The sequence below is a fragment of the Balaenoptera acutorostrata genome, chromosome 20 (genome assembly GCF_949987535.1).
Source record: "Balaenoptera acutorostrata chromosome 20, mBalAcu1.1, whole genome shotgun sequence".
NCBI lineage: Eukaryota > Metazoa > Chordata > Mammalia > Artiodactyla > Balaenopteridae > Balaenoptera > Balaenoptera acutorostrata.
This window is the reverse complement of record NC_080083.1, coordinates 1,844,987-1,861,361: the sequence shown is the minus strand read 5'-3', so window position 1 is coordinate 1,861,361 and position 16,375 is coordinate 1,844,987. Positions and strand designations below refer to the sequence as shown.

At 41.1% G+C, this 16,375-nt stretch overlaps 1 protein-coding gene across 1 annotated transcript in view; it reads right to left on the bottom strand.

The window, feature by feature from the left end:
* Positions 1 to 817: 817 nt before the first annotated feature.
* Positions 818 to 16,375, bottom strand: part of LOC102998773 (multidrug and toxin extrusion protein 2-like) — a 61,932-nt gene continuing 46,374 nt past the window's right edge. Inside the window, 3 exon segments of the mRNA XM_057536165.1 lie at positions 818 to 945; positions 2,014 to 2,068; positions 3,163 to 3,257. Of these exon segments, the coding sequence (XP_057392148.1) occupies positions 887 to 945; positions 2,014 to 2,068; positions 3,163 to 3,257 (209 nt within the window). The 3' untranslated portion in view covers positions 818 to 886.

The following is a 16,375-nucleotide window of genomic DNA, read 5'->3' as shown; positions in this document are numbered from 1 at the left end:
TACATCATCTTTGGAGAAATGTCAATGCAGATCATGTGCCCATTTTAAGAACAGACTGTTTTGTAGAGAAGTTTCAGGTTTAGGGTTTAACGCTAATAACGTGACTCATGGGGGGCACCTGCGTAACTTCAGGAGGGCAGTTGGTCATCAGAAAGACCACCTGAGCACCCGTCACCTCTGTACTTTACTCTGTGCATCTCTTCCATGTGGCTCTTCCTGAGTTGTATCCTTTATAACAAATCAGTAATCCTATGTGACATGTTTTCCTGAGTCCCTGTAAGCTGTTATTTAGTTTTAAATTTCTTCTATTTTCATATTCCAACAGTACTTAATTTTTTTTCTGACAATGAATGTGGCAGTGGATTTTTAGATATGACAACAAAAATGAAAGCAACAGGAAAAAATAGATAAATTTGGCTTCATCAAAATTAATAACTTTTTGTTCAAAGAGCAGACACTATTGAGAAAGTGAAAATATGGGCTACAGAATTGGGGGTGGAGAATACTGCAAACCACACCCATCTGATAAGGACCCAGCATCCAGAGTGTATTAAAAACTCGTACAACTAACTCAGCAACAAACAACTCAATGTAAACATGGGCACATTTCTCCAGAAAAGATAGATACACAGATGGCCAGTAAACCTATGCAATGATGATCGACGTCATTAGTAATGTGCATTAGAACTGCAAACTAAAATGACAGGGAGACACTTCACACCAAGATGGTATAATAGTTTTTAAAAAAATTAAATTATTTTAATTTAATAATTAAATTATTAATTTAATAGTGTTCCAGGGGAACACTGCTCTCCAGGTCATCGGGTGGGCTTTGTGTTGGGGAAGCTCCAATGTCCGTCAGTCATTTTTTTTGGTCAAATTCCCTTTAAAAGGCTCTAAAAATCTCCATCGAGAGGTGCAGCCATACCTGCTGGCATCTGGGAGCTGAGCAGCAGGAGAGAACACAGGTTTATTTTTTAATTAATACAAAAGTTTAACAAAAACTTCTTAAAAGGCAATGAGCTACAAGTTATGATTTAGGTAGAAACAGTCCGAGCACACATTTTAAAGTGTTTATTTTATAAAAGCTCACACGGCACTACCTGGGACCGGACTAGACAGCACTTCGTACAAACCCACCGACAAGACTGAACACGTAACAGAGAAACACAAAGACAGCGTGACCAGCGGTTAATGTTAGAGGACCTGCTTTCCTGGAAGACGAAAGATATTAACTATACGACGGCATAAAGAACACTTACAGCCGGGAAAACCAGATTTGCAGATTTAAAAACCATGACAGAGTTAATGTTTGGGAGAAAAGTTCACTTAAAATTATAACTCTTTTCTTGATCTTCAGTAAGCAGTAAGATCGTGCAAACTCTCAGAATAACTAAGCACACATCTCAACTAAGTGGTATCCTTTCCATATTTAGTTGAGAGTGTAACCACTGTCCCGGTGACCAGGTCACTTCCCACGCTTCCCATGTGGCATGTCGTTGTCACTGCTAGTTTGTGGGCTGGGGTGATTCTGTTTCAGCCACGGTCAGTGAAAACTCTTACTACAATTCCTGCTACCAGGACAGCGAAAGCTAAAACTACAGCCGCCCCGCGATACAAAATCAGCTGGGTCCCCGTCAAGACCTCCCCGATGGTGGCCACCCCACATGAGCTGTTCTCCTCTACCAGCTGCATGGCCTGGCTTGGATGACATCAGGTAGAATCACCCCATCGGCTACCTCTTTCTCTAGCATGGACAGATCTGTTTGCAGAACAGTGAGGTGCTAGTCTGAGTAAAGGGCATTCCTGAAGGTGACACGAGCCTGTGTTGTAAATGGTTCGTTACATGTGGGGTTATTAAGCACGTTCCAGAGGGGAACCCAGAGTTGGCCTCCCAGTGAGAAAGGCAGAGACAAGCTACTGCGCAAGGGAGCAGGAGCTCATGCACCGAGTTCCAGGCGTGAGAACCAGAAATAAAGGACATTGGAGAATGTCCCCCGTAAACTCACTTACCTATTGCAGTGGGCACGGCCTCTTTCACCCCTCTCAGCCCGGCTCGAACCTGTGCCTAAACAAAGCGTCACAGAGGTAAAGCAAGTGCAGTCAAGCGAGGCCAGTTCACTGCTGTTAAACTGTGGTTAAGCTCCCTCGGAAACTGCGCTAGAGGTGACAGCATCGAGCGCGGTCTTGCTTGGTCCTGAAAATGCCAGTGACAGTAGAACACGACACTAGAAACCACTATTCTTCGCCCCAGTATCAGCTCACAAAAATGAGCTGATAAGTGCAACTTATTAATATTGGGAGCTGATAAGTGCAACTGTTTGCACTTGTTGCCATAGTTGCAAACATAACATATTTTTTGCACTGTGGCCTTTACTGCTCCTAAATCCCGATAAAAGGAATAAAGTCTAAAGATAAATGGTACAGTCACCTAAGGGATAGTTTACGGTCCAACTGAACGTCCTGTACACTTCATTCCCTCCAGCAATCACACTGAAGGGAGGAAGGACATGATACGTCACCGTAAGGAAAGGCAGAAGGGCTGCGAACCCTCGAGGGTGGTCCAGACGCAGACAGTGGCGGTCTGCACACCTCAGCTCCTCCTCACGGCTCTTTGTCCAGGACACCTCCCCTCAGCCGGCCTCCCACCCATCTCCTCTCAAACCCTGACGCAGTCAGCAGGGCTCACACTTCAACACAGAGATGCCCAGAGGGTCAGGATCCCGGTCCTCAACCCGCAGGACAGGTTCTGCCCCCAAGAACTTCCCTGATCACAGGCACTTAGCATTTTGCATTTCTTAGGAAACCATGGACCAAAAGATCCTTTTTAAGACACCGAAAACGAGACAACAGATCAGGAAAAACAGGAAACACTACTGCTTTTCTAAGACTACCACACCAAAACAGCAAATTAGTTTCTAAGGTAATTCTCTTTTCTTCTGGCTGAGCCCTGCTTAGTAGATACTACATTAACTCCACATTAAGAGGAAAACGTGCTGACACAGGATTTCCTTTTGCCCCCAGCTCTCACGTTGGATGCATTTCACTAATCAAAGTGCATCATGCTGCCAATGGATTTCTTACCATTTTCACCTTGAAAGATTCCTTACCTGCCCTGGGATCAACAGGGCCCCATCTCTAAGAGGACCCGCCATCTGTTACCTGCTCTGCCACTCTGTTCCAGTTTATCCTCCAGATGTACACCAAGTAGAAGAGGGTTTGAAAGAAGACACAGACCATCAATCCGGACCAGAGACCTGTGGGTGGGAAACAAGTATCCCATTCAGATTTTCTGCAATGCCCCCTCCCGGCATCATTAACATTCTCCCGTAACTACCGTATCCACAGCGTAAACTGCAGCTTACGCTAAAATTTTAGATAATTATGGACCAGGATCAGACTCAAGCTTACCACTGACCAGGTTTGATGCCAACTCTAGTGGGAGCGCACTGGAAGGCTTTAGGTGGGTGTGTGCATGTACCTGTGAGGCCTGATGTTTCTAGAAGCCCACTTTGAGAACCATCTCTCCAATTGCTGTGTACAAGAGATGACTGAGAAATATTATAAACAATGCCTATCTCCTTATGAGAAGAAACTATTTAAACCACTTAAATATCATTGCATAACAAAGTGGATATAAAATACCCATTCACATATGAATAACTGCACTACAAAGCCAGCTGTCTAGGCTTGAGTTGGAACCCAGTATAAACTGGGAATTAGTCTGCTAACCTGTTCACATGTCTGGGGCCCCACGTTGGCAAGGGGTCACTGAGGCTGGGCCTCCCGTGGACTCCTGGCCATTTCACCGGAATAACCTCTCGAGTTGAGAAGCAGATGGATGGACACTTTATACCCTTTGATGGACTGATTCCATTCCTAGGAATCCATCCTAAGGAGACTCAGGAATGTCGTTAATAATTCATATACCTGGGATGCTCGTCACAGTGTTATTTAAAAGAGGAGCAACTTACAACATCGCTAATGATTAGAGAAATGCAAATCAAAACTACAATGAGGTACCACCTCACACTGGTAAGAATGGCCATCATTAAAACATCTACAAATAACAAATGCTGGAGAAGGTGTGGAGAAAAGGGAACCCTCCTATGCTGTTTGTGGGAATGTAAGTTGGTGCAGCTACTATGGAAAACAGTAAGGAGATGCCTCAAAAAACTAAAAATAGAGTTGCTACATGATGCAGCAATCCCACTCCTGGGCATATACCCAGACAAAACTATAATTCAAAAAGATCCATGCACCCCAATGTTCATAGCAGCATATTCACAACAGCCAAGACATGGAAACAACCTAAATGTCCATCAGCAGAGGAACGGATAAAGATGGGGTACATATACACAACAGAATACTACTCAGCCATAAGAAAGAATGAAATAATGCCATTTGCAGCTACATAGGTGGACCTAGAGATTATCATACTAAGTGAAGTCAGTCAGAAAGAGAAAGACAAATACCACGTGACATCACTTATATGTGGAATCTAAAATATGACACAAATGAACTTATCTATGAAATAGAAATAGACTCATAGACACAGAGAACAGATTTGTGGTTGCCGGGGCAGGGGAGGGACGGACTGGGAGTTTGGGGTTAGTAGATGCAAACTATTACACATAGAATGGATAAACAACAAGGTCCTACTGTAGAGCACAGGGAACTGTATTCAATATCCTAGAATAAACCATAATGGAAGAGAACATAAAAAAGAATGTATATATGTATGTAACTGAGTCACTTTGCTCTACAGCAGAAATTAACACAACATTGTAAATCAGCAATACTTCAATTTAAAAAATAAAAGGGGAGCAATTCAAATGTCCACTATTAGGGAAGCATTAAATAAACGATACAAGGAAATACTAGAGAATTAATAAAAACCATGTCTTTAACATGGGACCAGGGAAAATTACATATTCAGTATAACCCCACTTTTGTGAATAACAGAATAAATACTGGGAGAAAAATAATTTTAAAAGGCTGGGATAAAATACATTGAAATACCTCAGGTTTTATATTTGAGGAGTGAACTAGAGGTAATTTTAATTTTTATCATTATATTTTGTTACATATTTTCACAAGATTTCCATATTGTTAATGTATAATTAATAGTTTAAAAGTATTATTTAACAAATCTGAGCACCTGCTAAATAAGTCCAATAGCAAGAAGCACTTTTATGGACAAAGAGGGAAATCGGACGTGTTCTTATTCTAAAGAGCTTAGCGTCTACTAGAGTAGAGGTGTTTATGTTTTTTGCTTTTTTAAAGTAAAGCTGAATTGTGAAACCCCAGCAGCTCATAAGGCAGAGGCTCTGGCTATTTGGTTAAATGGTATTTCCCTGGTGTCGACGACAGTGCTTGGTAGGGATGAGACCGTAATAAATACTTGGCAGTTCTGTGTCCCAAACAGAAGGACAAAATCCTGCTTGACCCTGATCAAATACCCCCCAGGCTCCCAGCCTGAACTGGTCATCAAAAGAGACATGACCTTGAGGACAGTTACTCATTAAGCCATCACATGACAACATTTCCAAAAAGTCAGGATAAGAAACTAAGCACCTCTGTTTGTGTGGACACAGAAGGCTCTCACGACAGCTGCAGGATTAAAATTTCACAGAGCAATGGGAACAGATTCAAAATTGTTTACACGGTCAAAATGTACTGGTTGACACAGAACAAAAGGAGCTACTTGAATACATACTACAGCATTCGGTCAGTCCTCGAATCAGACTATTTTCTGCAGAAAATACAACTCATCGTTACTGAGGAAATCCAGAGAAACTGCAGATGTGGATATAGATGCAGAACACACATACAACAACTTACCCCAAAAGCACATGACAGGTTGTTTTGCACAATTCTATACATTTAGAATCATGATAAAATGGATAGATTTCTGAAAATATGTATAATTTGCCAAAGTTGACCCCCCTCCAAAAAGATATAAAGTCTAAACAAACTGATTTTCAGAGAAGAAATTGTGAAAGCTGTAACAAAGTCCTCCAAAATGCCCGGCATGACAGTTTCATAGAATTTAGCCAAACCTTTATAATAATAATATTCCTATACTATGTAAATTGTTCCAAGGAATACAAAAAGGGAACATTTTACATTTTCCTTATGTAGTAAGTGTATATTAATACTGTTAATGTCATAACTTTACAAAGATTACACAAAGAAATGAAACTACTGACCAATCTTATAACTATCATTGCAAAATTCTTAAATACAATATTAGTAGAATCCAGCAGCTCACTAAAAGAGTAGCACATACTAATCAGGACTGTTCAATATGAAGAAAGCAAATAATATGATTTATCATCATAAGAGATCTAAGGAGAAAATTTATAGGATCATCTCCCCAGGCACTAAAAACTTAATTTTTAATTAAAAGTATTAATGGGATTGTTTCTGTATACTAACAACTGTATTGCACTTCTGTATACTAACAATGAACTATCAGCAAGAGAAATTAAGGCAACAATCCCATTTACCATTGCATCAAAGAGAATAAAATACCTAGGAATAAACCTACAGGTAAAAGACCTGTACTCGGAAAACTGTAAGACACTGATGAAAGAAGCTGAAGACAACACAAATAGATGGAAAGATATACTGTGTTCTTGGACTGGAATAATTAATATTGTTAAATGACCATCTTACCCAACACAATATATAGATTCAATGCAATCCCTGTCAAAATACCAGTGGTATTTTTCACAGAACTAGAACAAATAACTTTAAAATATGTATGGAAACACAAAAGAATAGCCAAAACGATCTTGAGAAAGAAGAACAGAGCTGGAGGAATCATATTCCCTGACTTCAAACTATACTGCAAAGCTACAGTAATCAAAACAGTGCCATACTGGCACAAAAACAGACACATAGATCAGTGGAAGAGAACAGAGAGCCCAGAAGTAAACCCACACACTTACTGTCAATTCATCTACGACAAAGAGGCAAGAATATACAATGGAGAAGAGACAGTCTCTTCAATAAATGGTGCTGGGAGAACTGGACAGCTACATGTAAAAGAATGAAATTAGAACATTGTCTAACGTCATATACAAAAATAAACTCAAGGGGCTTCCTTGGTGGCGCAGTGGTTGAGAATCTGCCTGCCAATGCAGGGGACACGGGTTTGAGCCCTGGTCTGGGAAGATCCCACATGACGCGGAGCAACTAGGCCCGTGAGCCACAACTACTGAGCCTGCGCGTCTGGAGCCTGTGCTCCGCAACAAGACAGGCCACAACAGTGAGAGGCCCGTGCACCGCGATGAAGAGTGGCCCCCGCTTGCCGCAACTAGAGAAAGCCCTCACAGAAACGAAGACCCAACACAGCCAAAAATAAATAAATTTAAAAAAAATAAAAAATAAAAAAAATAAACTCAAAATGGATTAAAGACCTAAATGTAAGACCAGATATCATGAAACTCCTAGAGGAAAACATAGGCAGAACACTGACATAAATCGTAGCAATGTTTTTTGATCCATCTCCTAAAACAAAGGAAATAAAAGCAAAAATAAACAAATGGCGCCTAATAAAACAAAATCTTTTGCACAGCAAAGGAAAATCTTTTGCACATCAACAAAAAGTAAAGAAAACCTACTGAATGGGAGAAAATATTTGTATATGATCAATACAGGGTTAACATCCAACATATATAAATAGCTCATACAACTCAACATCAAAAACACAACCTGATTAAAAAATGGGCAGAACTGAATAGAAATTTTTCCAAAGAGGACATGCAGATGGCCAATAGGCACATGAAAATATGCTCAATATCACTAATAATCAGTGAAATAGAAATCAAAACCACAACGGATATCATCTCACACCTGTCAGAATAGCCATCACCAAAAAGAAGACAAATAACAAGTGTTGGCGAGGATGTGGAGAAAAGGGAACACTTGTACACTGTTGGTGGGAATGTAAATCAGTGCAGCCACTATGGAGAACAGTATGGAGGTTCCTCAGAAAACTAAAAATAGAACTATCATATGATCCAGTAGTTCCACTCATGGGTATATATTCAAAAAAAAAGAAACACATTATTTCGATAAGATACATGCACCCCCAATGTTCATAGCAGCATTATTTACAGTTGCCAAGATATGGAAGCACCTAAGTGTTTATCAACAGATGAATGGATAAAGAAGATTATGGTACATAAGTATTCCATCAGAGATCAGCCATAAAAAAGAATGAAACTTTTGCAGCTTCCCTGGTGGCGCAGTGGTTGAGAATCTGCCTGCTAATGCAGGGGACACGGGTTCGAGCCCTGGTCTGGGAAGATCCCACACGCCACGGAGCAACTAGGCCCGTGAGCCACAACTACTGAGCCTGCGCGTCTGGAGCCTGTGCTCCGCAACAAGAGAGGCCGTGATAGTGAGAGGCCCGCGCACTGCGATGAAGAGTGGCCCCCGCTTGCCGCAACTGGAGAAAGCCCTTGCACAGAAACGAAGACCCAACACAACCAAAAATAAATAAATAAATAAATAAATAAATTATTAAAAAAAAAATTTTTCCATCTGCAGCAACATGGATAGACTTGCGTATTATGCTAAGTGAAATAAGTCAGAGAAAGACAAATACTGTATGATCTCACTTATATGTGGAATCTAAAAAAAATACAACTAGTGAATACAACAAAAAAGAAGCAGACTCACAGATACAGAGAACAAACTAGTGGTTACCAGTGGGGAGAGAGAAGTAGGGAGGGGCAAGATAGAGGTACAAACTATTTTGTATAAATTAAGCCACAAGGATATATTGTACAACACAGGCAATATAGCAAATATTTTATAATAACTATAAATGGAGTATAATCTTTAAAAATTGTGAATCACTATATTGTACACCTGTAACATATAATATTATACATCAACTATACCTCAGGTAAAAAATTTTAAATTAAAAAATAAAAATTTAGGACTTCCCTGGTGGCACAGTGGTTAAGAATCCACCTGCCAATGCAGGGGACACGGGTTCAAGCCCTGGTCCAGGAAGATCCCACATGCCACAGAACAACTAAGCCCGTGCACCACAACTACTGAGCCTGCGCTCTAGAGCCTGTGAGCCACAACTACTGAGCCCATGTGCTGCAGCTACTGAAGCCCGTGCAGCCTAGAGCCCGTGCTCTGCAACAAGAGTAGCCCCCGCTCTCCGCAACTAGAGAAAGCCCGCGTGCAGCAACGAAGAGCCAACACAGCCAAAAATTTAAAAATAAGTTTAAAAAAAAAGAAAAATTTAAAAAGTACTAGAGAAGAATAAAGAAAAAATGTTAAAATCTTATTGTAGCAGTTCTTGCCATAACAACAAGAAAAAGGCAAAAACACTAGAAAGGAAGGAGTAGAACTATTTCTATTTACATGACATGCAATTACATTTGACAAAATGCTCAACCATTTTTGTTGGGAACTTCCAGTAAAGCAGACTCCATGGATACTTCCTGAACGTGATTTAAGAAGAAATGCACAGGGGCTTCCCTGGTGGCGCAGTGGTTAAGAATCCGCCTCCCAATGCAGGGGACGTGAGTTCGAGCCCTGGTCCGGGAAGAGCCCACATGCCGTGGAGCAACTAAGCCCATGCACCACAACTACTGAGCCTGTGCTCTACAGCCCGCCTGCCGTAACTACTGAGCCTGCGTGCCACAACTACTGAAGCCCACGCACCTAGAGCCCGTGCTCTGCAATGAGAGACACCAAAATGAGAAGCCCGCGCACTGCAATGAGAGTAGCCCCCGCTCGCCACAACTAGAGAAAGCCTGCACACAGCAACAAAGACCCAACTCAGCCAAAAATAATTTTTTTAAAAAGACATGCACACACGTTTGTTAATGTATGTGTGTTTTTGTGATTAAAAATCTTCTAACAAACAAAAGTCCAGGACCCGATGCCTTCACAGGTGAATTCTATCAAACATTTAGAGAAGAGCTAACACCTATCCTTCTCAAAGTCTTCCAAAAAATTGCAGAGGAAGGAACACTCCCAAACTCATTCTATGAGGCCACCATCACCCGGATACCAAAACCAGACAAAGACACTACAAAAAAAGAAAATTACAGACCAATATCACTAATGAATATAGATGCAAACATCCTCAACAAAATACTAGCAAACAGAATCCAACAACACATTAAAAGGATCATACACCACGATCAAGTGGGATTTATCCCAAGGATGCAAGGATTGTTCAATATACGCAAATCAGTGTGATACACCATATTAACAAATTGAAGAATAAAAACCATATGATCATCTCAATAGATGCAGAAAAAGCTTTTGACAAAATTCAACACCCATTTGTGATAAAAACTCTCCAGAAAGTGGGCATAGAGGGAACCTACCTCAACATAATCAAGGCCATATATGACAAACCCACAGCAAACATCATTCTCAATGGTGAAAAACTGAAAGCATTTCTTCTAAGATCAGGAATGAGACAAGGATGTCCACTGTCACCACTATTATTAAACATAGTTCTGGAAGTCCTAGCCACAGCAATCAGAGAAGAAAAAGAAATAAAAGGAATACAAATTGGAAAAGAAGAAGTAAAACTGTCACTGTTTGCAGGTGACATGATACTATACATAGAGAATCCTAAAACTGCCACCAGAAAACTGCTAGAGCTAATTAATGAAGTTGGTAAAGTTGCAGGATACAAAATTAATGCACAGAAATCTCTTGCATTCCTATACACTAATGATGAAAAATCTGAAAGAGAAATTATGGAAACACTCCCATTTAACACTGCAACAAAAAGAATAAAATACCTAGGAATAAACCTACCTAGGGAGACAAAAGACCTGAATGCAGAAAACTATAAGACACTGATGAAAGAAATTAAAGATGATACCAACAGATGGAGAGATATACCATGTTCTTGGATTGGAAGAATCAACATTGTGAAAATGACTATACTACCCAAAGCAATCTACAGATTCAATGCAATCCCTACCAAATTACCAATGGCATTTTTTACGGAACTAGAACAAATCATCTTAAAATTTGTATGGAGACACAAAAGACCCCGAATAGCCAAAGCAATCTTGAGGGAAAAAAACAGAGCTGGAGGAATCAGACTCCCTGACTTCAGACTATACTAACAAAGCTACAGTAATCAAGACAATATGGTACTGGCACAAAAACAGAAACATAGATCAATGGAACAAGATAGAAAGCCCAGAGATAAACCCACGCACCTATGGTCAACTAATCTATGACAAAGGAGACAAAGATATACAATGGGGAAAAGACAGTCTCTTCAATAAGTGGTGCTGGGAAAACTGGGCAGCTACATGTAAAAGAATGAAATTAGAACACTCCCTAACACCATACACAAAAATAAACTCCAAATGGATTAGAGACCTAAATGTAAGACTGGACACTATAAAACTCTTAGAGGAAAACATAGGAAGAACACTCTTTGACATAAATCACAGCAAGATCTTTTTTGATCCACCTCCTAGAGTAATGGAAATAAAAACAAAAATAAACAAATGGGACCTAATGAAACTTCAAAGCTTTTGCACAGCAAAGGAAACCATAAACAAGACGAAAAGACAACCCTCAGAATGGGAGAAAATATTTGCAAACCAATCAACGGACAAAGGATTAATCTCCAAAATATATAAACAGCTCATTCAGCTCAATATTAAAGAAACAAACACCCCAATCCAAAAATGGGCAGAAGACCTAAATAGACATTTCTCCAAAGAAGACATACAGACGGCCACGAAGCACATGAAAAGATGCTCAACATCACTAATTATTAGAGAAATGCAAATCAAAACTACAATGAGGTAGCACCTCACACCAGTTAGAATGGGCATCATCAGAAAATCTACAAACAACAAATGCTGGAGAGGGTGTGGAGAAAAGGGAACCCTCTTGCACTGTTGGTGGGAATGTAAATTGATACAGCCACTATGGAGAACAATATGGAGGTTCCTTAAAAAACTAAAAATAGAATTACCATATGACCCAGCAATCCCACTACTGGGCATATACCCAGAGAAAACCGTAATTCAAAAAGACACATGCACCCCAATGTTCATTGCAGCCCTATTTACAATAGCCAGGTCATGGAAGCAACCTAAATGCCCATTGACAGACGAATGGATAAAGAAGTTGTGGTACATATATACAATGGAATATTACTCAGCCATAAAAAGGAACGAAATTGAGTCATTTGTTGAGACGTGGATGGATCTAGAGACTGTCATACAGAGTGAAGTAAGTCAGAAAGAGAAAAACAAATATCGTATATTAACGCATGTATGTGGAACCTAGAAAAATGGTACACATGAACCGGGTTGCAGGGCAGAAGTTGAGACACAGATGTAGAGAACAAACGTATGGACACCAAGGGGGGAAAACTGCAGTGGGGTGGGGATGGTGGTGTGCTGAATTGGGCGATTGGGATTGACATGTATAAAGTGATGTGTATAAAATTGATGACTGATTAAAAAAAATGTATGTGTGTTTACATTGTGTGTATATGTGTATGTCAGCCCCAAATCCAGCAGGCTATTTAGTAGAGAAACATCAGAAGCACAATCTCTGAAGTCCTGAACAAGACAAGCATTTCCACTATCACCACAACAATTTATTATTCTATTAGAGGCTTTAGGCAGGAAAAAGAAATCAGTGGTGTAACATCTGATAAGGAGAATATAAAACTATTTGTACACGATATGATTGTATGCCTAGAAATCCTGTGAGAATCAACTGAATACTACTCAAATAAGAGGAATTCAGAATTTTAACAAGCTACAAAATTCACAGACAGTAATTAACAGCCCTCAAATATACAAGCAACAACCACTTAGATTACAGGATGGAAGGGAAGGCCTTGTCTACAATGGCCACAAAAGGATAAAATGGGGATAACCTTAACAAGAAATGGGCAAAAGCTTTACAAGGGGGGCTTCCCTGGTGGCGCAGTGGTTAAGAATCCGCCTGCCAATGCAGGGGACACGGGTTCATGCCCCGGTCCGGGAAAATCCCACATGCCACGGAGCAACTGGGCCCGTGAGCCACAACTACTGAGCCTGCGCGTCTAGAGCCTGTGCTCCACAACTAGAGAGGCTGCAACAGTGAGAGGCCCGCGCACCGCGATGAAGAGTGGCCGCCGCTCGCCGCAACTGGAGAAAGCCCTTGCACAGAAACGAAGACCCAACACAACCAAAAATAAATTAATTAATTAAAAAAAAAGTTTTACAAGGAAATTGATAAAAACTATACTGAGCAGAGGCTAACATTTCCAAAATGTTCGTCCAGTATTTGAACATAAAAGCTGAGGGTGGGACTCCCCTGGTGGTCCAGGGGTTAAGACTCCACGCTCCCAATGTAGGGGGCCTGGGTTCGATCCCTGGTCAGGGAACTAGATCCCACACGCCACAGCTAAGGAGCCCGCATGCCGCCAAGAAGACACAGTGCAACCAAATAAATAATAAATATCTATTTTTTAAAAAGCTGAGGGTGTCAGAGGAGCACCCATTTTATAAGAACACAGATGGCCTCCAGGCCGTAGACCACCGGGCAGGTGGATTTCAGAGTTGGCTCCCGAGTCTTTTGGCAACAGTGCATTTATTCTCTGCAGACAGAGGTCTACTGGTCCTATCTTGAGATGCAACCCAGGAGGGAAGAATTTCCCTGAGGAAGAAACAAGGTGTCTGGAAAACAGAATCTGCCTCAAATACGTCCCCTCACTGCCCCCCAGCAACAGGAAACTGGATGCTGAGCCGGACCCCCTTAATGAGCATAACAGAGAGCACCTGAGTGGGTGCAGAGTTTGCTGGAGATGATGAACGCTCAGATAAACGCCACAGCCATCACACACTCTCAACTCCTCTCCCCTGAAAGTGCGATAAACCCCACTTTCTACAAGATGAGAGAGGTTACAGAGGCGGAGCTGGTGAGACTTGGTAGCGTGACTGGGGCCGGGCTCTTGACCAGGGGATTGAACCAGGAAGGGGGAAGGAACCAGAGGCGATGGTGTGACCGCCCAGGAACACCTGGGCAGCCAGGCGCTCAGGCTCCAAGTCAGGCCCCGAGGTGACAGCTGAGAGCCCTGGGCCTTCCAGGGAGGAGAGTGGGGACAGGTCAGCAAGAGGACCCTCAGGCAAGGCCTACATCCCAAGAGCATAAGACGGAAAGGGTGCCAAGGGACAGAGAGGAATAAAACCCCGGAGCCTGGGGTGAGCTCACAGCAAACAGGGATCTGGCCTGTTGATCTTTACATCCCCGGGTTCCAGCACCACCCAGGGCCAGCACATACAGGTGCTCCGTGAATCTTCAGGATCAATGAGGGAATCATAAACCTCAGAGAGACAGGCATCGCAGTAAAAGAGAGGCTCTGGGGGCATCTGGGTTCAAATCCTGTCTCATCACCTACCGTCTGTGGGACACATTACTTCACCTGTTCAGGCTTTAGCTTCTCCAAGTGTAAAACGGAGCTAACAGGAGATCACATCTGATGTCCTCATAAATTTGAGCGACATAATTTACATAAACGGTTAGCATATTTCTGCAAAAGCCCTTCATGAAAATTCTCTCACATCCTGTAAACTATAGCTTTACATTGTTTTTTTTTTGTTTTTTGTTTTTTAATTATTTATTTATTTTGGCTGTGTTGGTACTTCGTTTCTATGCGAGGGCTTTCTCTAGTTGTGGCAAGCGGGGGCCACTCTTCATCGCCGTGCGCGGGCCTCTCACTATCGCGGCCTCTCTTGTTGCGGAGCACAGGCTCCAGACGCGCAGGCTCAGCAATTGTGGCTCACGGGCCCAGCTGCTCCACGGCATGTGGGATCTTCCCAGACCAGGACTCGAACCCGTGTCCCCTGCATTGGCAGGCAGACTCTCAACCACTGCGCCACCAGGGAAGCCCTACATTGTTTTTTAATTAAAAATAAAACTGCTCTGTAATGACCTATATGGGAATAGTGGATATATGTATATGTATAACTGATTCACTTTGCTGTACACCTGAAACCAACACAACATTGTAAATCAAATATACTCCAATAAAAACTAATTTAAAAAAATAAATAAAAATAAAAGTACTGCAGGAGAATATAGAAAAATGTTAAAACCCTATTGTAGAACAATAAGGCAAGAAAAAGAACTAAAAGGCATTAAAATTGGAAAAGGAGTAAAACTATTTCTATTTATATATGATGTGACCCTATATATAGAAAATTGTAAAGAATTCATACACACAAAAATACTAGTGCTAATCAATGAATTCAGCAAACTTACAAGATCAACACACAGAAATCAGCTGTGTTTTAATACACCAGCAAAGACCAATCTGAAAAGGAAATTAAGAAAATAATTCCATTTACAATAGCATCCAAGAGAATCAAATATCTAGGAATAAATTTAACCAAGGAAGTCAAAGACCTGTACGAAAACTACAAAACACTGATGCAAGAAATTAAAGACCCAAATAAATGGAAAGACTTTCTGTGTTCATGGGTTGGAAGACTTAATATTTTTAAGATGGCAGTATTCTCTCCAAAGCAGTCTAACAGATTCAATGCCATCCTGATAAAAAATTCCAATGGCCTTTTTTACAAAAATGGAAAAGCTAATCCTCATAATCATATGGAACTGGAAGGGGCCCTAAATGGGCAAAACGAAAAAACTGGAAAAGAACAAACTTGGAACACTTCACTTTCTAATTTCAGAACTTACTGCACAGGAATCTAAAATACACAAAGGAACAAAATGAACATCATCTACGAAACAGAAACAGACTCGCAGACATAGGGAACAGACTTGTGGTTCCCAGGGTGCGGGGGGGAGGGGGAATTGGGAGTTTGGGGTTAGCAGATGTAAGCTTTTATATATAGGATGGATAAAAAAGGCCCTACTGTAGAGCACAGGGAACTGTATTCAGTATCCTGTGATAAACCATAATGGAAAAGAATATGAAAAAGAATGTCTATATGTGTATAACTGAGTCACTGCTGCACAGCAGGAATTAACACAACATTGTAAATCAACTATACTTCAATAAAAATTTTAAAAAACTTGTATAAAATAGATAACTAATAAGAACCTGCTGTATAAAAAAATAAATAAAATTTAAAAAACAAACAAAAACTTACCGCACAGCTACAGTAATCCAAACAGTGCGGTACTGGTGTGAGCTGGACATAGAGACCAATGATGCAGAACAGAGTCCAGAAATAAACCCACACGTCTCTGGTCCACTGATTTTCGACAAGGGTGCCAAGACCATTCAACAGAGAAAGAATCGTTTTTCAACAAATTGTGGTCACCTCGTCTAGGTGATTCTAGTCACATCTCAGGACTAAGCTAATGCATTACGACCTCAGGG